Below are 27,579 nucleotides of genomic sequence, written 5' to 3' on the forward strand. Positions count from 1 at the left end.
GGACTGGGGAGGAAGGGTTTTGCTAAATGGTTCTTTCCCAGTCAGACTGGTTAGTGCAGCTTCTGAAAGCACCTAGCTTTCCTCTCTTGAGCTGCTGGCCTGCCGTGGGAATCATACTCACTGAAGGGCATGCACAGGGCTCGGGGCTGGCTGCCCCCTGCAGGCTCTTGCTCCACTGTGGTTCGTCCCTTGTGTGAGCAGCTGCCCTTGCTCACGCACAGACATCCAGATTAACAAAGTCGCCTGAGGAATTGCCCAACAACCCCTTCCCCAGCATCATGCACACAAACACTCAGAACTAGATGTGGAGACCCTTGGCCCAAGAGACAGGATTTCGGGCCCTCCCACCCCCTCCCCCATCGTGCAGGTACGGGTTATGTGCCAGACCCAGGACCAGGCACAGAAGGAGAGGAAGAACAGAACTCTCATCATCCGTCACCTGCCATGAGCGACAGTGTTCCTAAGTTACTTCATGGACTTCTCTAGCAATCTGTCTCTCCTGAGGCACCCCGTTCCCTACGACCACAGGAAGAGAACTGAAGCAGAAGGAAGGGAAAGTGCATTGGTGAACGCCTGTGACTCCAGGGACCGCCAGGCACTGCGTGACTCCGTGTGCTCCTCACGGCAGTCTTTGGGCTGTGTTGACTGGTTCCAGTGAAGCTGGACTACTTTTGACTGACTCAGAAGTCCTCGCTCTTCCCTCTGCCTTCTCACCACCCAAAATGCGTCCAGCGGACCGTGGCATCAGCATTGCCTGAGAGCTCTCCAGAAGCGCAGGGTCCCACTCCCGCATCTGCTGAATCCCAGACGTGAGTTGGGTGTGCACAAGAAAGTTCGAGAAGCACTGCCACCCGTGGCACAGTTCCTGTATGAGAGAAGCCTGAGGGGAAGTGGAAAAGAGTGGGGTGGCTGAGAAAACCTTCCTTAGAGGCAGGCTTGAGCTGAGCGACACAGGAGCGTCATGGAGGAGAAGCAGCATATTCTAGCCAGAATGGCATCAGCAGACAGACACCTTCCCTGTCTGGATAGAGAGGGGCCCCTGATGATGCAGTCTCGAGGTTCCTGCCCGTGTGGAAAAGCAGACCGCACGAAGATGGGGAGAGTGGACACCTGCACAGGCCTCAGGTCCCTGCACACCCAGAGACGGGCTGCGGGAGACGCAGTCAACTCAGAGTGTGCTCAGTGAGACATTTGCTTCTGGGATGCCCTTCTGAGGAGGAGGGCATGGAGCTTGCAGAGCTCGGTTTGGTGAGTTTCCCAAGATCCCATGAGGGGTCTCGCTCTGCAGGAGGTGTGGGGGTTGAGCCAGGTAGTCATTTCCTGTGTCAGCAACCCTGCGCGTTTGTGTCTAAACAGAGTGAGTGGCAAGGAGACCTGGTTGGGCCACTCCAGGCCTGTGTACATGTGGGCAGGTGTCTGTTAGTCTCGGGCAAGAGGTGGTGAGGGAGGAGGCCTTGACAGGATGGGAGTGCGGAGGACCGCCGGCCTGCCTAGGGACATGGATGTGGGTTTAAGCAGAGTGCTGACAGGCTGGCAGAGCCGGCTGGTGACACAGCTGTCATGCGGCCTGGCCTGGCTCTCCTGGGCTGGTTCATTTCTTTTCTTCTGAACTTCCTTCCTAGGGTGTGTCCACACTGAAGTTTCTTCTTGCTTTTTCTTAGGCTGGGACCAAGTTGGAAAACTGTAGCCTCCCCATTAAGCCAGCCCTGCAGGTTCCATGTGAAGCAAAGAGTAGAGCAACTCAGCCCCTCTCTGCTGGTTCCGGGATTTGGGGGATGGGTGCCTCTTCGAGGTGTGGGTGGGTGACGATAAGTGCCTAAGTAGTTTGGATGTGGTTCGGGTCAGGACACAGCTTCCTCAGTCAGTGGTCTGGCACTGCTGTGGGGACAAAGGCAGAAGAGAGGGTGGTTGGGAACCCTCAAGGAGGAGAGGCTACCCCTTGACCAGTCAGAGAATATTCTAGAAGAAGTATGGCTCCAGGAGTAGTGTCTGACACAACTGCTGTTCTTTTCAGAGGCTCCTAATTACTTTCCTCAGGTAGTGGCTCGGACTAGCATCTAATTTGAATGCTAGTTTTGTCTGGTTTTTACAAATTCCGCTCCTCACGTTCATACAAATCCAGGTTGGCTGCTCTGGTTAAGCCCAGGCCCCAGTTACTCAGAGAAAGCTGAGAAGTCACAGAAGTCCAGGCGGCCCCAGGCATGCCTGCATGGACACCTGAAGAGAGTGCTAAATATGTAGGCTGGTTGTTCTGATTCTTTAATGCCTTTATAAAGAGCACTGCAGACACTGCAGAGATTCTGGCGAACTGTCTGGAAGGCATAGAAAAGAGACTTAAGCAGAAGTGGCCAAAGGAGGGGCTAAGGGGATCACTTTCAGTTTGAAGCGGGGGAGAAATTCTCCCTAGGAAATAAGCGTGATGCAGCAGGGCAGAGAAGGGCCCACCTGCCCTGGGGTGACGGCGAGGTTGGCCGTTGTCTAGAAGGAGCAAGGGAAAGGCACATTTGCTCCAAGCCATCTAGAAAGAAGTGTGGCTTGTGACAGAGCCACACTGGCCAGCATCTCACAGCTGTCCCCTTCCCCATCCTCCCAGCCTGTCTTCCGTTTGGAGAAATGCACCAGGGCGAGAGTGAGCTCCATGGTGCTGGTGCTGGGGTGGTTATGGGTGGCATGATGTCAGGAACCAGAGCCACAGCCTCTCTGAGCTGTGAAGGTCTCTCCGTTGTACAGGTGGGAGACGGGAAGTGACTGGCCAGTGTCACCATGCAAAAGTCCGTGATGATGATTAAAGTAGCTATTGCCATTCATGTCACACCCAGAGTGCTCAGGACAGAAACCCAGGCACGGGACTCCCTGCCCTCCTCCATCTCTTGTATCGGTCAGTCCTCCGGTGCAGCCACACACCCGACACTGCCGAACGTCTCCTGAATCCTCCCCATCCTTGACACCACCACCTTTCTCCCCTGGGGCCCTGCAGCCGCTCCCGCTTCTTGGTTGCCTCCTCCCAGCTATCCCCACCCCAGCCAGCAACCATCCTCATACACAGACTGCCTTGCTTCAACCCCCTTGTTCCCCTTGGCATCAAGGTCCGTCTCCCTGACTTTCCTCACGGGCCCCTCCTGGTCTGGCCCCTGCCCTGCACCCCCAACCCCCGCCCCTCTCACCGCCCCCCCCCCCCGCCCCTCTCACCCCCAACAATGCCGGTGTCCTTTCACTACCACCTCTGTCTTCACCTGCCTGCCTCTTCACTTCAAGTCTGTGCTTAGATGCCGGGTTCTCCAGAGAACCTTCTTGAACCCCCCCAAGACTGGGTAAGGAGTCTCTCTTTTGGGCTCTGTGTTCTTGTGCCATTTCTGGTCCCCTGGAATCATAATTGCCTATTGGCTGGTGTGCATCTTGCTTCCCCAGCCCCTCCCTGATTGAGCTCATGAGGGTAGGAGTCAGTTTCTTTCCTACTTGGTGCTGTCTCCCAGGGCCTACAGCCGTATCTAGCACTGGTAGGTGTTCAGTAAGTACTTCTTGAGTTAATAAATGTGCCACGCTCTCCCCTGGCACTCTGCATACGTTAACTTGTTAAAGCCTCAACCAATGGGCCCTAGAAAAGATCTCATTCTCTCAGTTTTACAGATGGCCACAGTCGGAGAGTTTAACCGGTTGTAGGTTGTAGGAAGGGGCAGTGCTGGGATCGGAGCCCAGGCCTCACTCCCCTGCGCTCACCCGCTGGGCCCTTGCCTGGAATTGCATAGACTGCAGGCCTGTGATCTTGACTGAAACCTCCGGCATGCTGAGAGACAGGGGGCCCTCAGTTCTAGCAACTGAGGCACGGGGAGCAGCTGAGCCTCCAAGCCACGTTTGAGGCGTTGCTTGTTTTCTGAATCAGACAGTTCTAGATAAATCCCTGGTACTTTTGCTCCGTGATCCAGCCCAGCACGATTGTGATCTAAGCTGGCCTGTCAGGAGGACAAATTGTTGTGTAGGTTTCCTTCTTTTTTTCCCCTTCTTTAAAAAAAAAAAAAAAAAAAAAAGTGAAGGCAATGCAGTGGAGTGCCACGCAACGAGGCTTCAGGGCACAAGGTGCCACTAGCTATGCGCGGGCGCTGGGCAGGCTGGGAGCAAGCTGGATGTTTGGGTGGGCTGGAGGCCAGGCATGTTTTGCTCAGGTGTGCTCTGTTTATACAGATGACCTCTAATACACTGCCCTTGGGTGAGGAGAGGCTTAAAAAGTCAAGAACAGGGGCGCCTGGGTGGCTCAGTCGGTTGAGCAGCCAACTTCAGCTCAGGTCATGATCTCGCGGCCCGTGAGTTCGAGCCCCGCATCGGGCTCTGTGCTGACAGCTCAGAGCCTGGAGCCTGTTTCAGATTCTGTGTCTCCCTCTCTCTGACCCTTCCCCGTTCATGCTCTGTCTCTCTCTATCTCAAAAATAAATAAACGTTAAAAAAAAAAATTTAAAAAAAAAGTCAAGAACAGTCTTTGTGCATCATGAGCATCATGGAGTCATAGGGGGTCCAAGTGGCACAGAAGGCAGAGGGTGATGGGGTGCCACCTCAGGGCTCCCTGGGCTAGAGGACACGGCTAGCCCAGCCAGCTCTCTGTGTGCCTCTTTCACAAGCCCCGTGCTCCCAGCGGCTACATCATCACCATGGCCAAGGGTGAGTCTCTGAGCAAGAACTAAATGTTGAGCCAGCCTCAAGCAGAGGTCAGAATGTACCCAAGGATCAGAGTGGTCTTGCACATTAGTCCCAGACTCTGCCAGGCTGTCAGCATACCCAGATTATGGGGCTTTGTTGACACATAGAAATGGCTTTTAGAAACAAAAGCAGGTAACAAAAAAAAATCCACTGTACTCACACACTGGTGCTACATGTAAAGAAAGATTAATTATTGGAGTTTGGTGATCATTCTGGGCATAGAACTATAGGCTTTCAGAATGGAAAAGGACCCTAGGGCTAATTAATCAATTTGACAGGTGAAGTGGGGCACCTGGGTAGCTCAGTTCTTTGAGCATCCGACTTCCGCTCAGGTCGTGATCTCACAGTTTGGTTTGTGAGTTCGAGCCCCACGTTGGGCTCGCTGCTGTCAGTGCAGAGCCCACTTTGGATGCTCTCTCCCCCTCTCTCTGCGCTTCCCTTATTCATGCTCTCTCTCTCAACGATAAATAAAACATTAAAAAAAAAAAAAAAGCAGATGCAGGAACCGCAGCCTTGGGAGGGGAAGTGACTTGCCCAAGGTCACACTACTGGTTGTTGGCCCCTTGCCTGCCACAGACAAGGTGGGGAAAGCTGGTGTGTGTTCACCGCAGAGAACCACATTGCTTCTCACTGAGTGTGATGTGTGTCCATGGCTTCCATCATCCCGTGTGTTGTCCCATAAAATCCTTCCAGCAACCCTGTTTCTATACAGGAAGCCCGGAGCACAGAGAGCTTTAGTACCTTTTCCGGGCTAGTAAGCAGAGGACCAGGATTTCACCCTGGACTGTGTGCTCCCAAAACCTACATTCTTAACCCCATGGTGTACCTACAGGTACCATTTTCAAGGCAGTGGAAAACTACTGTATACCTGTTTCCCTGCCCTGCCTCCCCCTCCACTCCAGACTGATTGCTAATCCCTGGGATAGAAGGTGGTGGCAGAACTGGGCCCTCCCTCCTGGCACAGTAAACATGCTGCGTCCAGGAAACATTTCCCTAGCGGTTCCTCACCCTCCCTGCGCCCTCCCCCTGTGGTAAAGTGAGAAGGTACAGAAAAGTATTAGCATAAAGTTTGTATAAAATCTGTAAGAGGCGATCTGTGTACCTGTTTTATGGCCATTACAGGATAAAGTGATATCATTGCTACTCTCGTGGTTTTCTTCTCTTTATAAAAATAACAAAATTACCATTTTTTTTCCTTCTGGGTATGATCCTTGGGCCAGCAGCCTCAGCATTACCTGGGAGCTTATCAGAAATGCAGCCTCTGAATGAGACTCTGCATTTTAACAAGATCCCTGGTGAGTCCCTCACACAATGAGTCTGCGAAGGGCTCTTCCCCTCTGTATCCTTGCTCTCTGCTTGACAAGTGGGAGGTCCCCAATGTTTGTCAATTGCCAACCAGCCAAGCATCGTTTTTACCTTTGACCGAGACCCGTGTCACAAATGTATGGGACAGCAAACAGGGGCAGGCCAAGGTAGAGCTGGCTTAAATGAGATGGAAAGGCACACAGATTTTTTCTGGCTTGAGAAGTAACACATTTTGCTGCAGTTCAGTTGCCTTTGTGCCTGGGTCAGCGATGCCTACGTAGTCTCCCCAACGTCCAGCTCCTGGGTTGGAACGCCCCCCCTCTGCGAGGGTGAAGGGCGCTGAGCTGGATTGATTGAGCTTAACTGCGGACACAAGGTTAAATTCTACACATGCTGCTCTCTGTTTTCCTTACTACATTCTGCCTGCATTCTGCTCACTGTCCTGGAAAGCACCCCAGCATGTGTCCTGGGCACTTCTCTCCTGTGTTCCTAGTGCCGTGGGCCTGCTGGGGGCAATGAGGCGATTCTGAAGATAACTCTCTGGCTTTGTCTTCATCCTGATGAAAGTCCCTCCCTCTGCCTCAGCTCAGAGGAAGGGCAGGATTGTGGAACTAAGCTGGGGCCTGACCACGCATGCCAGGCCAACTGCTCGTGGGTCCTCAGCAGCCCAGCCTGCTGGCTGCAGACCCTACAGATTCTTGGTTAGGTCTTAGGGCTTCCCGCAGATTTGAGCTTCATCCTAGCAGTGATGTACAGGACCTTATATTTGGAGGCCTGGGGTCTCCAGGGCCAGTACCAGGAAGGGCACTGTCCAGAGGGCTGTGGGCAACTTTGGGTCAGGCTACCATCTGGGTCCCTTCATTGATAGTCTTTGTCACACTGGCACCTCATCACAGATACATATTCCTGGGCTGCTGGGGCCAGCATTTCTTTTTTTTTTTTTTTTTAATATGAAATTTATTGTCAAATTGGTTTCCATACGACACCCAGTGCTCATTCCAACAGGTGCCCTCCTCAATGCCCATCACCCACCCTCCCCTGCCTCCCACCCCCTATCAGCCCTCAGTTTGTTCTCAGTTTTTAAGAGTCTCTTATGTTTTGGCTCTCTCCCTCTCTAACCTTTCTTTCTTTTTTTTTTTTTTTTTCCTTCCCCTCCTCCATGGTCTTCTGTTAAGTTTCTCAGGATCCACATAAGAGTGAAAACATGGTATCTGTCTTTCTCTCTATGACTTATTTCACTTAGCATCACACTCTCCAGTTCCATCCACGTTGCTACAAAAGGCCATATTTCATTCTTTCTCATTGCCATGTAGTATTCCATTGTGTATATAAATCACAATTTCTTTATCCATTCATCAGTTGATGGACATTTAGGCTCTTTCCATAATTTGGCTACTGTTGAAAGTGCTGCTAAAAACATTGGGGTACAGGTGCCCCTATGTATCAACACTCCTGTATCCCTTGGGTAAATTCCTAGCAGTGCTATTGCTGGTTCATAGGGTAGATGTATTTTTAATTTTTTGAGGAACCTCCACACTGTTTTCCAGAGCAGCTGCACCAGTTTGCATTCCCACCAACAGTGCAAGAGGGTTCCTATTTCTCCACGTCCTCGCCAGCATCTATAGTCTCCTGATTTGATCATTTTAGCCACTCTGACTGGTGTGAGGTGGTATCTGAGTGTGGTTTTGATTTGTATTTCCCTGATGAGGAGCGACGTTGAGCATCTTCTCATGTGCCTGTTGGCCATCTGGAGGTCTGCTTTAGAGAAGTGTCTATTCATGTTTTCTGCCTATTTCTTCACTGGATTATTTGTTTTTCGGGTGTGGAGTTTGGTGAGCTCTTTATAGATTTTGGATACTAGCCCTTTGTCCCATATGTCATTTGCAGATATATTTTCCCATTCCGTTGGTTGCCTTTTACTTTTGTTGATTGTTTCCTTTGCAGTGCAGAAGCTTTTCATCTTCATGAAGTCCCAGTAGTTCATTTTTGCTCGTAATTCCCTTGCCTTTGGGGATGTGTCAAGTAAGAAATTGTTGCAGCTGAGGTCAGAGAGGTTTTTTCCTGCTTTCTCCTCTAGGATTTTGATGGTTTCCTGTCTCACATTCAGGTCCTTTATCCATTCTGAGTTTATTTTTGTGAATGGTGTGAGAAAGTGGTCTAGTTTCATTCTTCTGCATGTTGCTGTCCAGTTCTCCCAGCACCATTTGTTAAAGAGACTGTCTTTTTTCCATTGGATATTCTTTCCTGCTTTGTCAAAGATTAGTTGGCCATACGTTTGTGGGTCTAATTCTGGGGTTTCTATTCTATTCCATTGGTCTATGTGTCTGTTTTTGTGCCAATACTATGCTGTCTTGATGATTACAGCTTTGTAGTAGAGGCTAAAGTCTGGGATTGTGATGCCTCCTGCTTTGGTCTTCTTCTTCAAAATTACTTTGGCTATTCGGGGCCTTTTGTGCTTGTTCTAGCTTCGAGAAAAATGCTGGTGCAATTTTGATTGGGATTGCATTGAATGTGTAGATAGCTTTGGGTAGTATTGACATTTTGACAATATTTATTCTTCCAACCCATGAGCACAGAATGTTTTTCCATTTCTTTATATCTTCTTCAATTTCCTTCATAAGCTTTCTATAGTTTTCAGCATACAGATCTTTTACATCTTTGGTTAGATTTATTCCTAGGTATTTTATGCTTCTTGGTGGAATGGTGAATGGGATCAGCTTCTTTATTTGTCTTTCTGTTGCTTCATTATTAGTGTATAAGAATGCAACTGATTTCTGTACATTGATTTTGTATCCTGCGACTTTGCTGAATTCATGTATCAGTTCTAGCAGACTTTTGGTGGAGTCTATCGGATTTTCCATGTATAATATCACTTTCTCTGTCCTCCCCTTGAGAGAGATACAAGGGTTCAGAACAAGTCTTCTCCAAATGTGCCACTTTGGTATGTAGACTGTTTTGAGCTGAAGGCAATTGAGACCCTGCAGGCTCAAGAGAAACTTTTGCTCCTCTCTTAACTACCTAGAAGAATCTAAATTGGGAGGCTTTCCCAGAATAAGAGTTATTACTGGACATAAATTTTATCTGAATGATCCATCTGTATGGCAGGGCAAACATCTAATTACCAAACATCTGCTTTTTATTGCCCTATGAATTGCCCTCCTCCCCTTTGAAGCCCCAGGCCCCTATCCCATTCCTTAGTTCAGGATGGCATCTATACCTCATTTAACCTTTCTGTCTTTGAGCCTCTCAAGCATGTAGAGTTCCCGTTTGTACAAAATTAATGTTGATTTTCTCCTGTTAATCTGTTTCATGTCGCTTTAATTCTCCTACCAGCTGGAAGAACCTTTGAAGGACAGAGGAAAATTTTTTTCTGCCCAACTGAGACCTTTTCTGCCCAACTGAGGTAGAAAAATTTTTTTCTACCCCCAGTGAAGACCCCTGTGGCTGTAGCTCACAGGGCCTGGGGCACACTCTCCCCCAGCTGCCTTTCTGAACCATTGTCCCTCCATCTTCACTCACCATTCTCCTCTTTTAAATTTCTGCCATCTGATTTCCTTTGTTCACTCATTCTTTAATCTGTCCATTCATCCATTTGAAACTTAACAGTTCTCAAGGGCCTGCTAGGAACCAAATACCCACACCAGGCCCTAAAGTCATAAAGAAGAATAACACATTCTGGTTGTCAATCCCAGGGTTCCTGACTCTACTTCTACCTTCCATACAGGCAAATCCCTTATCCAGCTTTTATTGGTTCCTCATTGCCCTCGTAAACCATCTCTCTCTCAAACCCTTATTTGTACCCAAGGCCTTCTGTCTCCATAGGTGACTTCACCTCCTACCTTCCCAAGATTTAGAGTTCGCCATAACTGAGCTTTCTCAGTATCCCCGATTCCTGACTCAAAACCTGCATCTTCTCATTTATGTCCCTTCTCTAGTCTCAGATGTATCCTGGGTTTTCCCACTTCTTGGTAAACTCTTCTGCCTGGCTCCTATGACCATAAGCAAATGTTTCATATCTCCCCACCATATTTTGCTCATCTATAACATGGAGATCATACTACTTACCTCATTTGTGTGTTATAGACATTAAATGAATCAATGCATTTGAGGACTTAAAATAGGAACTGACACACAGTAAGTACTCCCTATTAGCCATCATCATGATGATCATTCCTCAAAGTACCCACACTGCCACTCCCCCTACATTTCTTCCCTCTTTAGTCTGGCATACACATTCCTTTCCCTCGGCGTATAGACTCCCATCCTGTCCACATTCTCCCCAGTGCTAAGTGTCCAGCTCCTTGGTGTGTATCACTCACCTCTGTCAAAGTCTGTTGCCTCCTATAGCATTTCCAAGTTCTCATCCTCTGCAGCTTTTAATACTGCCATATTCTCATATGCAGTGAGAATGACCCCAGTAATGGGGGCAGTTTAGGGTGGGAAGGGAGCCAGGAGGATCCAGGGAAACTAATGATCTAGAGAATAAGGAGAGGTGGGCCCCCAGAAATTCCCAAGGAGCCGGCGAGTTGGTTCTGTGGGGGTACGCGCAGGATGATGCAGTCAGAGGGGACCTATCCCAGCTTCCCATTGTCACTGGAGCAGAGTGCCTTCTGGTGGCGAGGTTCACGGAGGCAGAACTGAGTAGGTAGCTCAGGTGGGGTTTGAAGAACCATGACACCCAAGGTGAGGCCATCATCATGACCAATGAGATTATTGAGGGTGCCCCTAAGGATGGAGCAAGTGGAAGAGGGTTTGGATGGTGGGCATGGCGACGAGCGAGGGGGCAAGGAGGATTCAGGCTGTGATGGATAGGGGACAACTGCTCTGGAAGTGGGGGGTGGGGTGGGGAAGCAGTGTGCATTGCTCCCAGGAGGCCTGGGAGGAGGCGGCATGATTGGTTTCTGTTTGGGGAGGGTGGGGGCTGAGATTCTTAGTACTGTTTGAGGTGTCATTCTGTCCAGATCAGTGAATGAGAAGCAGAGAATGGGCAGTTGATGTCAGCAAAAGGGTTTGGAGGGCGGCATCTAGGGAGAGAAGGCCTGGAGACCCACTGGATTGGTTAGGGATGAGGGGGAGGGAGAGGGGGAGCAAGTTTGGGGACAGTCAGACTAGGTCACAGGGCTGGGGACGGGAGGTTGGAATGAGCACAGAGAGCCCACAGGCCCAGCTGGAGGTCTGCATGGCTCCTCGGGGATTCCCACAGCAGATGGATGGCCCACAGCCTGAGTCGGTACGGGCTGCTCAGGCCATCAGTGTGGGGCACAGGTAGCTGGGCTACTCCAAGGTTCTACATCTCTCCTGGCTCCTCCTCTTCCATCCCCAAAATGTTGGAACTCCCCAGAATTCTGTCATGCTTGCTTCACACTCTGCGCTTGTGACCTGTATCCAGCCCCAGGCCCAGCTGGCATCTGTTCAAGACTGAATGGGTCATTCCCTTTTATCCTCTTAGCCTTGCCCTGGCTGTTAGTGTCCATCATGCATGAAATAGCCCAGGCATGAAGCCCCTCCGAGCTCCATCTGCCTGCTTGAACCCTCCAGTGCCCCTTCCTCCATTGTCTGTCCCTCCCCAGCCTCCCCTCCCCGCCCCATGCAGCCATCCAGGGCCTAAACCAGTTCTGGCACATCGTGCTCTAGAGCTATTTGTCAGAGAGAGTGACCATGAATTCCCCAGCCCACCCACCTGTGTTCACAGCTCTGGGGCAGCAGGTGTGGGAAGAAGCCCACGTGGCCGGGATGTCGAGGCAGGCTGGGCCTGGGCAGTGGTGGGTGGGCCCTTGCATGCTCCTTGGCTGTATGAGAGGAGAGACTGGCCCTTCAGAGAAGGGCATCCCACCCTCCTGTGGGCATGGGGGAGTGGGCAGCCTGGGGCTCTGGCTCTGCCCTGCCATGGGAGGCCTCGGGCTGACCAGCAGCCCTTTCAGAGGTCTCCGGGGGGAAGGAGGACTGTGGGCATTTGGAGGGCCACCTTGTGGCAGGTTAGAGGCCTTCCTGGCAGGGATGTCTGCCCTCCATGATTCCACTGCTGCATCCTGCAGTGAAGACTGGTCATAACTGGTGCAGCTTTGGGAATGAGACAGTGTTAGTCACCTTTATTCTAGACTTCATGAAGCAGGAAGCCATATCACAACAGAAGCCTCTAGATGGTTTCTGGCTGGCGAGGTGGACGAGGGTTGATCTCTAAGGATCATCACACCATGAGAGGAGCCTGGGCAGGGTGGGGTGTCTGCCCTTGTGTGGCAGTCAGGGCCACTTCTCAGGGGCATGGTGCTGGGCATGGTTTGTGCACACATTTGCTCCTAGAGTCCCACTTATAGCCCTGTGGGTCTCACCCCCCACCATCTCCATGCCCTTGCTGAGCAAACCAAAGCCCTGAGAGGCCCAGGGGCCTGCACAGCTTGCCCTTACCCCGGCCTCCTGATTCCAGATGCAGACCCCTTCATCTCACTTCATTTCATGACTGCAGTATTGGTGTATTCACATCGGGGTCTCATCTCCTTGATAGACCACTGGTTTCTTCCTTGCAAGAATGATCTACTGGCCATTGTATCAGGGTCCGTTAGGTGCTCCGTTAATGATCGCTGATTGATTATTCTCTCAACTCAGCGTGTTGTCTGGTGTTCCTGCACGGCTCCCTAAAACTAGGAGACATTGTGGACTTTCGGGCATCTCTCTGCTGGCCAACTGGTGTTACATAAGCTCTTACCCACCCCCCACCACCATACCCACACCCACATTTCTGAATCGCTCTGCTTTTCCCTACAACCTGTGTGTTCAGCTGCAGACATCTACCTCCTCCCTACCTCTCTCACCCTTCTGGACAGACGTGACCCAGCCTGTCATGATGGCCTGTCTCGGCTCCCTGGGAGTAGCGGGAGTCAGGGAATTTGCTGAGGGCTTCTCCAGACTGCACAGGCGCCCTCCTCGTCCGGACAGTGAGAACACAGCTGAAGATAAGATGCACTGTTTTCCTTCATCTTCACTGTTGGGGAGTGTATGCCCCCTTCCCCAGTTTATATGCCAAAGTCCTAATTCCCAGTGCCTCAGACTGCGACCTTGTTTGGAAATAGGGTCGTCACAGATGTAATTAAGATGAGGTTACACTGGAGTGGGTAGGCCCCTAACCCAGTATGACTAGTATCTTAAAAAGGGGGAGATTTGGACACAGACACACAAACAGCAAGAATGCTATGTCAAGATGAAGGCAGATATTGGAGCAATGCTTCTAAAGGAAGCCAGAGATTGCCAACACATCACCAGAAGCCTGGGGAGAGGCGTGGAACAGGGTCTTGCTCAACCCTCAGAGGGAACCAGCCCTACTGACATGTGGATCTCGGATTTCCAGCTTCCAGAACTGGAGAGGATCGGCTGATGTTGTTGAGGCCACCTGGTCTGTGGCACTTTGTTAGGGCAGCCCTAGCAGACCGCAGCAGAGAGCTCAGCCATCTTGTAGTTAAAACTGACGAGCCTGTCGTTCAGGTCATAACAGAGTCCTCCCTCTAGAAAATTTGGCTCATGTTATAGCTACCCCAGTGCACTGTTGTGACCTCCTCCCCCAGCGAAAGGCTCCAGAATGGCATCCGGAACACACAGATGCTGGGGAGGTATGCTTAACAGATAGGAACCCCTGTCGCCCTCCCCTTGTCCCCCAGACCATCCTCTGCTCATCTCACTCCCGTGAACCCTCATTCTCTCAGAGTGGGGCAGACACTGCAGAAATGCCAGGAGTTTGCAGAGGAGGCTGCATTCATGCCTCTGGTGCAGGGAGAGGCAAGTGGAAGGCCCCAGTGCCACTGCCTTCTGGAGGAGGGCCCCCAGCAAACCCCTACCATGTGGCTCTCCTGCGGGGCAGTCTGCTTCCGACACTCCTGGCTCTGCCCAGGTGCCGCCTGCCTCAACCCCTGCCCTGTCTTCCTCTCTCAGTTCTGGGCATATTGTGGTTGGAAATCCAGTTGCTGGCCCACAAACAGGGCTGGTCTTTGAAAGCAAACATATGTTTCTTGTGAGGTCTGCAAACAAGGGCGAACACATGCCTTCCAGCCTGCTGCCCCAAGCAAGGCCCTTCAGTCATTTAGGTGCCCAGCTCCCCTTCCAGGTGCAGGCGTGTTGAGCTTGGAAGAGGTAGTCCCTGCCAGGTGGGAAAGCGTGAACTCTGCGCTTCTTGAAAGGCTGGCACTAAGTGGCACCGCCCCACCTGCCCCAGGGCTCATTTAGGGCTGGGAAGGAGCGGTTGCCTTTTCTGAGCAGAGGCATTTGTGGAAAAGGAAAATGATTAGCCTGGGATCGTGGGGTTGCCTTTTCAGCGGTATGACTATGGACAGCGTCATTTCTGAGTTTCAGCATCCTCCTTTGTAAAAAAGGAACATGAGCTAAGAGTCTTTATGTGTCTTCAGGTTCGGGTAGTCTGGTGGTTCCCGGAGGGGTCCCTCTCGTCTCGGTCCTACCGCCAGAAGTCCGTGTGACTTTGGGAACATTTCTGTACAGCAAAGCTAGAGACCTAACTTGCTAGCAAGGGATCCTGATAAGGGTCAGCTATACTCCTGGCAGTAAGGAATGCCCCAGGAAAATGGCCATTTAAAGCTTCATGGTGGGGGTGCCTGAGTGGCTCAGTCAGTTAAGCATCCGACTCTTGATTTTGACTCAGATCACAATCTCTCGCTTTATGAGTTTGAGCCCCACACTAGGTTCCACACTGTTCTGCCTGCTTGGGATTCTCTCTCTCTCTCTCTCTCTCTCTCTCTCTCTCTCTCTCTCTCTCTCTGAAGAGTCTGTGCCCATCTCCCAGAACTTCAGCCCAAGGTAGGACTGAGAGACATTGTCCTTGCTCTGAAATCATCCCCACATCACCCAGAATTGTCACCTCACAGGACCTGGGGTGGATGGAACCCTGGGCTATCACTGAACATTGCTTTTCACTCCTGGCCTTTCCTCTCAGAGGACTGGAAAACAGGTCCCCTTCCAAGTCAAACAAAAGCTAATTGGTCCTGGTACACAAGCATGGGCATAAAGGGAGTAGTGTTTCCTGATTCCAGCCTTCACTGATTAGACAGCATCCAGACAGTATGCTTCCTCCGGGAAGGGGCCCAGCCTTGCTTGCTCATTAGTGACTTTGCCCTTGACTCTGATGAACACTCAAGGGGTGAGCCACAGTGAGGAGAGGTGCCATAGACATTGTTGTCCTCACAAATCTCAGAAAATGGAGCCTTCCTTACCTGAGAATCTAGAGCTTGAACTCAGCCTGAGTCAGCAGGGTCTTCTAGAACCTTCCTAGGGAGCTCTATGCAGACTGTCCAGGCTCATTGTATGTTCCCATCCTTGCTTCTCCCGTCTTGAAAGTGAAAGTGGAAAGCTCTGACCCTTAGCTAAGAAAGACCAGCCCAGGGGAAAATCATGGAGAGATAGGCAGGGCAAGAGAGTCTGTGATTTGGGATGGTGGGAGGAGAAAGGGTTATTCGTGACAATGAACGTGTTTCTTTCGCAGGGAATGTGAACTTTAGGCTCTCTGGCCAGGCTCTCTTATTGAGAGACTTGCTGGAGTGACTTTGTCAGTGATCAACAGGGAAGGACTTGAGAGAGGAAATGACTTTGTTTTCAAAATGATTTCAAATACTTCTTTCCATCAAGATGGGTTTTCTTCGTGAAAACTAGTTTACTCATTTTTAATAATGTTTTTTATGATTGTTAGTTAGGACATACTCACTAGAAAAAATTTAGGAAATTCATTGCCCATAACTGGAAGAATGTGCTTGAAGGTTCTTAATTGGTATTTCCCCAGCAAGGCTTGTTGATTTCTAGAAAGACTCAGTATTTACAATGGGCCATCTGCACAGGGGTTTGTTTTGCAGTTTGAAGCTGTCCCTGAAGGGAAAGAAATCTTATCCCCTCTAATGTGGGTCTCCAGGTGACAGTGGAGGATGGGAACAAGCCTCCATAGAGGCCCAAGTCCAGATGACGAGTCAGGGCAACATGGCTGGACTATGGGCTTAGAACTTAATCTGAGAAACTTCTGGAAGCTTCAGGACTTGGAACCAGATACCTACATTCATACAGAGGTTTCCTGCAGCCTCAGCACATACCACTGGCAGTGGCCTGTGAATATATACGGCCAGCCCCAGGCCCTGTGAGGAAGGCAAGGATCTGAGCCACTCTCTGACACCCCTCAGAGAGGCTCTTGGGGCTGACCTCCGGTCAGTGAAGCACCAGCAACCTCTGCATCACCTGTTGGCCTGGTTCCCAGAGCCTGTGGCCTTGGGTATGTCAGCCAAATTCAGAAATGAGATTGAGCTCCAAATGCTGCTCCTGGAAACTCGAGCCTGTGGAATCAGAGCCAAAAGTGAAAGGGGACTTAGGGATCAGAGGCCTCATATTCGAGTCGGGCCTGCCCCTGATGCCCTGAGAACCTCTCTCCCCTCGATGTTGGAATGCAGGCAGTAATGTCCCTGTGTCCCTAGGAGCCGAGGTGGGGAGTGTAAGAGGGCTCTGCCATCCTCATGGTGCTGTGGCAGGTGAGGAATTAGCAATCCCACCCGGTTAGGCCGTTTCACACGGGGCCAGAGCCCCTCACGTAAGCTTCGTTTGGTAGAAGCTTAGCTGGCTTGCTCCTGGACCTGAAGTTAACCATTTGGAAGAAATATGGTAAAATGGACAAAGTTGTTAGACTGCATTCCACTGCCCCCACGATCCCATCACTGTAGGCTTTTGTGGCTAGAAGGGCTGCAGCATCTCCCTTTGCTCTAGAAGCTTATTTTTGCCAAGGTTGTTATCATCAAGCAGGCGCCAGACCTCTGTTCCACTCATAGTCCAATTATGGCAAAATTCAAACAATAGACCTGTTATTCCACTTTTAAGAATGTCCAAGGGGAGCACTTTCCCCTCACCAGGATCAAACTCTTGGTGCCCTTTGTGATATGCGAGACCTCAAGGAAGGGCTCTCCATTCCCAGACATGCAGAAATGTGTGGGAACTGGAAAATGGATCGCTGCAGCCACCGTGGGCCGGGACCCTGGTTTTCTTTCCACTGCGCCGTCCACTTCACCACACAGATCCTGCCCTGTGAGTGGTCGGGGGAGTGACCTCTGGCAGGCCCGGAGGTGGTATTTCCAGGCTGGGGGCAGACTTGGTTTTCCCTGACGCGTTCCCCATCCTGAGGACTCTGAGGGGAAGGAGTGGGGCTAGTAAGAATGGGGGGGATGTAGTCTGATGTGGAATGCTCCCCTGCCCCTTGCCCACGACACAGGGCCTGCCGTCTCTCTTCCTTCCTGCCAGCCGTGGGCTCCACTGCTGACTGTGCATCTGGGGACATGGAGCCTGGGCCCTCTCCGCCTCCCCCTTCTGCCCACCCCTGCAGCGCGCACGGGAACTTGCACAGGCACTTCAGGGGGTTGGAGAACAGAGTGGCCAGCACTCTAACCCTGTCACCCACAAGGAGGTGTCTGGATCTGTCTTCCCTTCTCCAAATGGAAGCATTTGGATAGAGGACCTAGAAGGGTCCCTCTGGCTCTAACACCCCATGAACTGTAGGCCTAGATCAGATTTCTAAACCCGCCTTGAGAAAAATGGACACTGAGGTGATGTTCTCTCTAAAATAGCCATAATTCTACCTGGCCATTCTGTAGCCACTTTTCATCCTAAGCCATGCACTTGTGCCCAGAGCTGTTTCAAGCCTCCAACCCCTGTCCACCCTTTCAGAAGTGCTAGGCTTGGGGCCTCAATAAATGAGGCTTGTTCTAAAGCAGAAAACGATTTCGTTTCAGCCTGCAGTTAGCTTCCTACCTCTTCACCAGATTCAGAAGCACTCCTCCCCACTTCTCTCCTCTCCTTTTCAAGATCACAGTCAAAGACAAGGGGTTAGAAGGTTCTACCTGGGGCGCCTGGGTGGCTCAGTTGGTTAAGGGTCTGGCTCTTGATTTTGGCTCGGGTCACAATCTCTCAGTTTTGGGAGTTCGAGCCCCACATTAGACTCCATGCTGACAGTGCAGAGCCTGCTTGGCATCCCCCCTTCTCTCTCTGTCTCTGTCTCTGTCTCTCTCTCTCTCTGCTCCTTCCCTCATGGGGAGAGACATTCATGTTGTCTCTGTCTGTCTCTCTCTAAAAATAAATAAATAAACTTAAAAAAAAAAAGAAAGGAAAGGAAGGAAGGGAAGAAAGGAAGGAACGAAAGAAAAGAAAAGAAAAGAAAGAAAGAAAGAAAGAAAGAAAGAAAGAAAGAAAGAAAGAAAGAAAGAAAAGCTAGCTAGCTCTATCTGGATCATTTCTGTCTTAAGAAGTGGACTTCAGAGACAGATGCCTGGGTTTATTTAGTCCCTGGTTCTGCAGCGGCTTACTAGCTGTGTGACTTTGGGCAAGCCATAGACCTCTCTGTGCATCAGTTTCCTCAGCTGTGAAGTACCATACCATCCCACAGAGCACCTATGGTGGGGAGTAAATAAGCTGATTTCATGCAGTGCCTGCTGCTTGCTAAGTCCTATACAAACGCTCGTGATGACGTCATCCTGGAGTAGCAGAGGCTGATGGGAAGACCACGAGGCTTGCAGTAAGGAGAGTGCACCGCACGGTGCTGATTCTGAACCTCAGACTTGCCCAGTTTTCGTAGCTGTGAAACTGGAGTGAAAATGGCCTCTCCCTCCAGGCTGGTTGTGAAGCCCCAGGAAAATAGGGCCGGCAGACTGTTTCACCCACCCAAACCGGGTTAAATCTGCTCTCTTTCCCCTTCCCAGGCACACGTTCTGGCAGTTCCGCCATGAGAACCCCAAGACCCGGGTTGGGAGCCCGCCCCCCGAGGGGCTCCCCGGCTTCAACAGCGGAGTGATGCTGCTGAACCTGGAGGCCATGCGCCAGTCCCCCCTCTACGGCCGCCTGCTGGAACCCTCGCAGGTGCAGCAGCTGGCTGACAAGTACCACTTCCGCGGCCACCTCGGGGACCAGGACTTCTTCACCATGATCGGCATGGAGCACCCCGAGCTCTTCCACGTGCTGGACTGCACCTGGAACCGGCAGCTTTGCACCTGGTGGAGGGACCACGGCTACAGTGACGTCTTTGAAGCCTACTTCCGGTGTGAGGGCCACGTCAAGATCTACCATGGGAACTGCAACACCCCTATCCCGGAGGCCTAGGCACATTCTCGTCCGCCATGCCATCGGATCTCTGGATCTCCTGGAAGCAAAGGGGCGCCTCTGTTACAGGCCCCAGGGTGGCATCTGACCCTCCGTGGGGATGTCCTTTGCGATGACAGCTGCAGCTGTCCCACCCCACAGGTTGTTGTCCTGAGGCCACCCGGTGAGGCCTGGCCTACACATTGCTGGTGCTTGGGCCTTTTCTCTCCAGGGGACCAGGCATCGTGGAGGGCAAACACATAGACATCTTCCGTTGGGCTAGGAAGCGGGCATTTAAAGAGAAGAAAGGAAAGAAAATGGCGCTCAGTGCCCTTAGCCTCCAAAGAATGGAAATGCCTGGCCTTTTTTAGACCAAATATAAATTTATTTTGCATTAACAAGCTTCCATTTTGCAGGAAATAACAAAACAGTACTGCTGTAGATCCCAGGGAGCTCTGAACGAGTGAGCCAGGGTTTTAACAGCCAGCCCAGAGTTTAAGCATCCAAATCAACATCAGCCTTCCACATGTGCACCCTGGGAGGCTGTGTGCTTGTTCCCGCGATGCCCACATTACCTCGTATAGGTTTAAAGGTCACCACCTCTGCGGGGAGAGAGCCTTTATGGCCAGCAGTGGCCCACATGAGGAAACTGGGCTCATTATTTCAGCCTCCACAGCTTTTCTCTCCCAACTACATCACAGAACCTCATTATCCCTTATTCATCCAAGCCGGCTTCAGGTGACCAGACTGTGCTCAGAAATCAGATCCGCCATCAAAGAACAGAGCTTGGCCACCCCCAAGGACACGCAGTAGAGTTGTCTGGACAGGAAAGACTCATTCCAAAGAGGAGCCCAGCAGTGTATGTGCATAAACGTGTGGCCCGGAAGGGGTGCCACTCATAGGCTGATAAGCATTCAGTCTCTGTTTAAAAAAATCATCCTGTGACTTTCTTATTGTATCATATCAGATCCTGTACCTTAGAAAAAATTAGGCTCTTCTCTGAATGAGTTCCCTTGTAAGATGCAGACATGAAGCCCCTGGTGGTCCATTTTGTCTACTCTAGCAGAGGTCCTCGGGATGGGGGAACTGCTGTTAGATTTTCATCTCCTTTTATTTCAATTTCATTTACTTTTTTATTTCTTTTCACCATGAGTGAGAACAGCTAATAAATCATTTGAGAACACAATGATTATGCTGTTTGTTCTCTGATCACAGCTTACTGCTACCTGAAGGTTCCAAATCAAGAGTGTAATCAGTGTCATTCAGAGCCGCCCGCCCCCCCCCCCCCCAAGTCCACATGATTAAGCTAAGCGTGCTCACTGCGGACTGCAGACCACGGACCACGGGGGAGCGTGTCTGAGGTGGGAGCAGGGAGGGTAACAGTGCTGTGCCACTCGAGAACCATTGCATTCTGGGTATAGGCAGGCCCGTCTGCTCCCGGGAGCAAAGGCAGTCCCTTCCCTTCTCACCTTTCCTAGCCCAGACTGCCCGGTTACATCATCCCCTGACGAAGTGGAGCGTGTCCCTCTCCTGACTCTGCTCTGACAGAACTGGTCTGTTCTCTTAGGTACTTGACTTCCTATTTATAGCTACCAGTTATTGAATGCCTGCTGTGTGCATCGTATTGGGGGATTTATGTATGCTCTTGATAATACTCATGAAAACCTCATGAAGGCAATTCAAATTCTAAAATTTGTAAGAAAATAGCAAGAGATGTGGACAGAGAGTCATTATTTATCACACTGAGTTTTTTTAATAGAGAACAACCGGGAGCAACTTCCAGTGTTGACTAGGGGAGTGGATAAATAATGTATGCTATATCCAAGGAATAAAATAATGTGGGCATTAAAATCATATCTTTAAAGAATATCTAATGCCTTGGGAAATGCTTACAATGTACTGTTAAGAATGCAAAATATAAGATTATATGTACAGTGTGATCCTCATTTTAATTGTAAGATTACATATGTGTGTGTATGTGTACATGTAAAAAGAGAACCTGTTCTGCTATATTTAATTAAAACCCATATGTTTCAAACACCACATTAAAAAAAATTATTTCAATGGGAAAAAGATAAAATGCTAAAGAATTTTAGGCTCAGAATAACAAAGGTATTTTTCCTACATCAATTTCAATAATTCACATGTTTCTGTAGCCATGAGAGTCTTCTGTTATTGCAAAGAAAAAGTAAACTGGTTGATCAAAATGGCCAAGGCCAAACCAAATCTCCTCATTTACTTTTGAGCTCACCTACTCCGGAGCTCCCCCTTCCTCTGTCACCAGTGGCCTTGGTGAACAGCAAAATAACACCCAGCGGGAAGTCCAGCCAGCCCAGCAGAGCCAATGGGCGTTCCTGTGCTGTACGATGAGCCACTTTTGGACAGATCTTGGAGGGCCGGTTCATCACTGGAATCCTGTTATCATCATTGCAGTACAAACATAACCAATTGTGCTGTGGTTAATTTGTGTGATGAAAACTTTCACTGCAGAGCATATGTATGCCTATAGGAAGGAGTAAAACAAGACTGAAAAGAACATTTCTGGGAACTAGGAAGGATTAAGGTGCTTTCTATCTTCATCTTTATTTATTTCTGTATTTCTGAATGTTAATTACTTTTGTAATAAACAATAAATGCTATTAAATTGTGGCCGCTGCCACAGGTAATTACAGGTAAGTGTCGCCCTGGCTATTCTACTCCTGGTTGGCCCTGGTTACCATTGACCGTAAGAAAACATAATCTCGGCTAAGTAGGCTCTGGGTTTTCAACTTTCCCTATGGATGCCCTAGTTCTCTAAATAAAAGTGACCTAATAATAGCATCTCCAGCCTCTGCTTTCATTTCTGATTCTATTATCTTTTGGCCTTTGGAAAGCTCGTGGGCTTGTGGAAGAGATTTATTCTTCCATGTGTGTCAAAGCCTCGCTACAGCATCCCCTTCAATAGCATCTCATCAACCCAAAGAGCAGCGTGCTGGGTCAGTGGGCCCCCAGCCAGAGTGCACCAGGAGTTTGCGGGCTAAGGGAGCAAGTTAGCTGTGCCGCAGCCCCTGCTTTGACTAAAGGCCAAACCCTTGCTCATTCTAAGACTTCCTGGCTCGTGTCCACATGCAGGGCCCAGAGGTTTGGCTGAAGGTGGAGTTTGGCAGGGCAAGCAGAAATTTCCAAGCAGGCAGGGTGATATGGTAGAGAGAGCCTCACACCTAAGGCAGAGGCCTGGCTTTGAATCCATGTTGTGTTCTCACCACCTGGGCAGTCTTGGACATCCAAGTTCACCTCTTTCCCCACTTTGAGACACTGGTAACAAGAGCTCCCTCAAAGTAGTGTTGTAGGAGGAAAGTTGATGGTAAGGTCTTGGCAAGCAGATAAATAATACGTAGACGCAAGGGGATTCTTACCACTTAAAATATCCTTTTAAAATAACAAATGACAGCCATTTGGCGCACGTTAAATGTGTTGGTGGCACCTCCCTCAGCCCAGTGGATGACCAGACTCTTGTTTGTAGGCGGTCTGATATTTTTGTTGGCCATACCACTCTGGAGAGGCCCGTGTCCAGGAAGTCAGGGGTCCTTGGATGAACCCTTCCCAACTGGGCTACAAGGGGCTACGGGATCGGACTAGATCTCCAAGCAGCCTCCCTGCCCCCAACACACATTTGTATGCATCTGTCTCTGTTCACATGTGCATGTGGCAGGGAGTCTAAATCAAACACAAGACCTCCAGATCTCATCATTTGCCAACCTGGAATTTATGACCATTCAAAGAGAGACTCACTCTCAAGGTATAGTTAGTGCAACTTACGCCGGAGTCTGAACAGGCAAAGTGAGGGATGCAGACAAACTATGGGAGGTATTTAAATCCAGAGAAACTCATTGCCATCCACGAGCCCCATGCCTCTGCCTACAGCCCCCTGGTAGCAATGGCAGCTGAAGCCTTGTCTTAGCTTTTGTCTTATTTGTCTCCCAAAGAGCCTCCCAGACAGAGCCACTTTGTAGATGGTCCCATGCCCCCACAGGCCTCACCCTGGGCAGTACTGAGTCTGGAGCCCCCAGCCGGGAGGCCTGGTGGAGCTGCCACTCCCTGAGGTACTTGCAAAGGCCAAAAAACCTTCTGGAGTGAAGGCTTCTTTAAGTGGGGCTGGCTGTGCTCCCAGAGTGTCTCCAGGTGTACCCCCAGTCTGTTGGAAATGTGTCCGTCCCCTACAGACAGTCAGCAACCTCACCGAGTGCCATGCATTCTTAGCTGGAAGGGCCTTTGCACGCCTTCCCTGACAGGTAGGATTTGCTGCAATTGTCCCCTCTCCTGGCCCCACGCCCTGAGCAGGACCACAGGAGCAGGGAGCCGGGGGTGTTTTTGGGCCTGTGCGGAGCCAGTGGCCTCACCTCCCTGACGGGGCCTTGCAGACAGCAGAGACCTGGGTGTCTGTGGAAGAAGCAAGATGCTCCCACTCCTTCCTCCTGTTTCACTCTGGGCAGCTTCCAGAACATGCAGAGAAGCCCCAGTCTCAGCTCGAGAGTCTCCACCAGTTTCTGTACTGACTTGTGAGTCCCTCGAGGGCAGGGACTGTGCCATCACCTCTGCCTGTCCCCCAGCACCCACTGAGGTGGGGCATACAGGTCCCCCAGGTGCAGAGAGCCTGGTCTGTTCAGTGTGGATTGTGAGTGAGGCCGGAAGTTCTCAGTATGTGCCTTCCACCTGCTCCGCCATGTCCTCCTCACCATCACTTCCCACCTCAGGCATAGAGGGTGAGTTCATGACACCCCTCAGCGTGTGACCTATTCCCACCACTGCTGCCTACGAGGCCTGTCGTTTCATTTATTCCCAGGTATCACCGTCTCCTACCCCCAGCCCCTGATAGACATCCTCATGTGTTTTCTGTGTGTCTTCTGTGTTCGTGCAAAATGGTGTTATTGTTTTGTGTACACGTGTTTTAATTTGGGTAACTTGGGATTCTCTTGCTCTTTCTTTTCCACTCGGCGCTAAGATTCTAAGATCCATCCTCCTTATCATGTACACACGCGACGGCTGCCTGCGGCCCCACACGTGTTCTCACCAGGTTACTCAACGTCGTCCACACTGACGGGCACCCACATGACCCCCCCCCCCCACCTGCCTCCTCACTCCACCCCAGCCCCACACAAAGGACCCCACTGTGAGCAACTTTGTCCTCTTCCTTGTGGACCTGGTAGGCATTGCCTTGTGTGGTGTATCCAGGAATAACGCTGCTGGACCGTAAAGTGCACACATACCCATGTTTCTGCCTGAGTGGGGCCCAGAGCGCCCTCCCCACTCTCACCAGTATGAGGCCTCACTTCATCTGCATGACTGTGCTCATGTTCACGTCTCTGTGCATGGACACACACGTGGACCCGTGATCCTATGGGGGTCCTCCAAAACGTGTGGCTGAGTTGGGGCTGCTCTCTGTGTGAGTGGTACGACATTGGCCTTGGCCAGTGGGGGGGTGTGTCTGTGAAGTGGAGAGAGGTCAGCCGGCTCCGGGCCTTGCGACCCCCAGGACGGCTGTGAGCAGTAGATGAGATAACCCACAGAGGAAAGTCCTTCCGAGACCCTAGACGCCCTCCCTTCCTTGCATGTTAGCTGGTCCCCAGTCCCATGCTGTGCCATGGGAGGCTTTGTGGCCAGCCTGAGTCCTGCCGTCTGGGATCGCACCCAGGCTTCCCCACGTGTAGAATCCTGTGCTCCTCCATGAAGGCATCTGGCCCTCTCTCTGGAGTCTTCCTCTCCCACACCTCTAACCCTCGTCCAGCCCGGGCCTGGCACTTCCCAATGCACAGGATGGCACAGGGCCAGGGGCCGGGGACGTGCAGAGTCTCTGTGCTCTGGGGGTATGCTGTCGGGATGTACAGGCTCCTCTCCTGTTCATGCAACAGTCTGAGCGAGGGGGTGGCAGAAATACTGACAGTCTTCTAAGGATCAGTGCACACGTGCTATGAAAAGTGCAGGACCTTTTGTACGGTCACAGGCGGGCAGCTTCTTGGCAAACTCGTGTCCTTCTCATCCCATCCCATCTTTCAGGGGAACTAACCTGACCTCTAATCCAGGAAGCCACAACAACCATCCCCTCCAGGCATCCCTTTCTGGTGCCTCTGTGGGCTTCTGCCGTCCCCAGGAGGTAGGCTCCAAGATGGAGATTTATGTGCAGGAGGCTTTCTGGGAGGTGTTCTGTGGGGGAAGAGGGGAGCAGGACCAAGCAAGGAGGAGCCAAGCTGCGAGGCGAGGCGGTCAGGACAAGAGGCTTCAGCCGGCCCCATGCAGAGTCCCAGAGCTGGGGCAGCCTTGCCCAGGAGCCCTGGCTGGAGCCTGGGAGCTGGGCCTTCAACCGGCTCCTGTCTAGTCACTGGGGATGGGCTTCCTTGGGGAGAGGGCGCCCTTGGAGGAGGCAGCTCCCTTCAGGCAGGGTAGCTCCTGGGCAGGGCCTCAGCTCTGGGCCGCCCACAGCAGCACTCAGAGGAAAATAAGGTCTGGCCCCTGAAGGGGTCTGGGCAGCACATCAGAGCATCTGCCATGGAAGGCCAGGGACCTACCGCCATCCTCTGCCTCTTCTTTCCTGGCTTTCCAGGCTTCTCTGAACAACTCTCTGTTCTTTCTCTCAAAGTTCTCCGCTAGGGGCATTTCCTGCATCAGCTCTGCCCTCTTCCACATTTCCAGGCACCCTTCCCTGAGCAAGAACCCAAGCCAAGGCTCCCTGTGCAGGGTGCTACCTCTCCATGATGACACTGGTGTCGCCACTGGGACTGGTCCTGCATCAGGGAAGGTCATCTGTTTATAGGGAGCCAGGCCTGTCTTCTGTCCCTTTCCTCTAGATTCGGATCCCTGCACCAGTCCAGTGGCCCACCTGCCTCTGCCCTTTCCAGGATCTGTGCATAAGATCCTGGACATAAGATCCCGGGGCACACTGACAGGCTGTTGGGACGCCACTCAGCAGGAAGGAGCAGGACCTTGGCCACCTGGACAGACAGGTGAGGTGGTCTCTAGAGGTCAAGAGCCCCACCAAATAAGGGGACATCTGCCCTTGCAGAGCTGTGGAGGTTGTGAGTCTCCACGGGGGTTGCCTACTACTCACTATAGGGGAAAAGATAGGAATTCTGTGCAGAGAGCATGGGCTTTGGAGGAGGGGCACCTGAGCTGACACCCCAGTTGTGACGCTGTTCATTTGTGCAAGTCACAGATATTTACCCTTGCCTTGGGCTGAATTCTGGGGCCACAGTGGTGAAGAGGGTGGGTGAGTTCCCACCCTGACAGAAGTTCTCACACAGTGAGGTGGTCTCTCACTGCCGTGGGTAAGAACTCTGAGAGGGGTCATGGGTGCATCTAGAGGGGTACCCTGGGATCCACGTTGGAGGTAAGGGATGCCTTCTGGAGGATGCAACAAGAACCCTAAGATATGTGCCCCTGGTGAGAGAGAACGTGGCTGTGTGGCCTTGAGGAACATACTTGCCCTCTCTGAGCCTCCCAGTCACACCCATCTGCTGGCCATCGTGAGGACTAAATGAGATAACATATTCTCTGGTCCCAGTCCATGGACTACAGTCCCAACTCATGAAGGCTATCACAACGATAAATACAGGGAACTACCATTTTCTGGAAATGAGGGGATTCCCTGAGCTCTGGGGGTAAGTGTGAACTAAAGACTGTTCCATCCAGCATCTGGGTGGGACTCGGATCACTAGGATTTCCACCCTTGCCCTGTCACTGCTGTGCGACCCTGAGCAAGTTACTTTCTGTTTCTTGACCTTACTTGCCTCCTTTGTAGCAGAAAGGAAGTGGGCCAGAGTCTGAAATTCAAGGCCTAGGGAGACATGAACATTTAAAAGCCCAGTCAGCATCATCAGGTTCTAGGGAGTCACCGAGGGGAGCGGCAGCCTTCCGGGCGTAGTCTGGGTGAAGCAAGTGGGGTCTGGGTGATTGCCCTTGATCTTCTCAGGCAGGGGAGTCAGAAACTTGTGGTCGAAGCCACTTGGTGTCGAAAGACCAGGAAGTGGGAATTGTATGAAGCGCAGAGAGCAGCCGCTTGACTTGAGTCTGTGTGATGGGCCTTCATGAGAAGACCTTCTTCCATCCAGATCCAGTCGTCCTATTCAACAAGCTGTAAGGACGAAGGAGCAACTACTGGGCCCTCGTGTTTTCCCTCAACGAGCACAGACTCTCCTGCAGCCCTGTCTGGGCCACCCTTCCTGCCACGGCCTCCCCTCTCCTTTCCCACCTCCTGCTCCTCTGGGAAGACTCCTCTGTCGCAGGCCACACTTGTGCATCCCTCTGCAACACGGTGGAGTTTCGTGTGGCAAGCGTTTCTTGTCAGAGAAAGCAGTCACACTGAGCAGGGAGCTCTGTCTCCTCAGCAGCCGGAAGGGTCCAGAGTGTTGGGCTCCTGGGGCCTCTGACTGGGAACATCTGACAACCCCTGGCTTGGCCTTCGAGGGAGGCAGGGGCCCCTTGGCCGGAGGCTGTGAGGCTGGATGACAGGGGAGGGGACAAGGA

The 27,579-nt window shown here is 51.4% G+C and overlaps 1 protein-coding gene across 1 annotated transcript in view; it reads left to right on the forward strand.

Moving 5' to 3' along the window:
* Positions 1-21,885, forward strand: part of XXYLT1 (xyloside xylosyltransferase 1) — a 170,381-nt gene extending 148,496 nt beyond the window's left edge. Inside the window, exon 4 of the mRNA XM_042955066.1 lies at positions 18,708-21,885. Within this exon, the coding sequence (XP_042811000.1) occupies positions 18,708-19,104 (397 nt within the window). The 3' untranslated portion in view covers positions 19,105-21,885. The remainder of the gene's footprint in view (positions 1-18,707) is intronic.
* The last annotated feature ends 5,694 nt before the right edge of the window (positions 21,886-27,579 follow it).

The sequence above is a fragment of the Panthera leo genome, chromosome C2 (genome assembly GCF_018350215.1).
Source record: "Panthera leo isolate Ple1 chromosome C2, P.leo_Ple1_pat1.1, whole genome shotgun sequence".
NCBI classification, from domain to species: Eukaryota; Metazoa; Chordata; class Mammalia; order Carnivora; family Felidae; genus Panthera; species Panthera leo.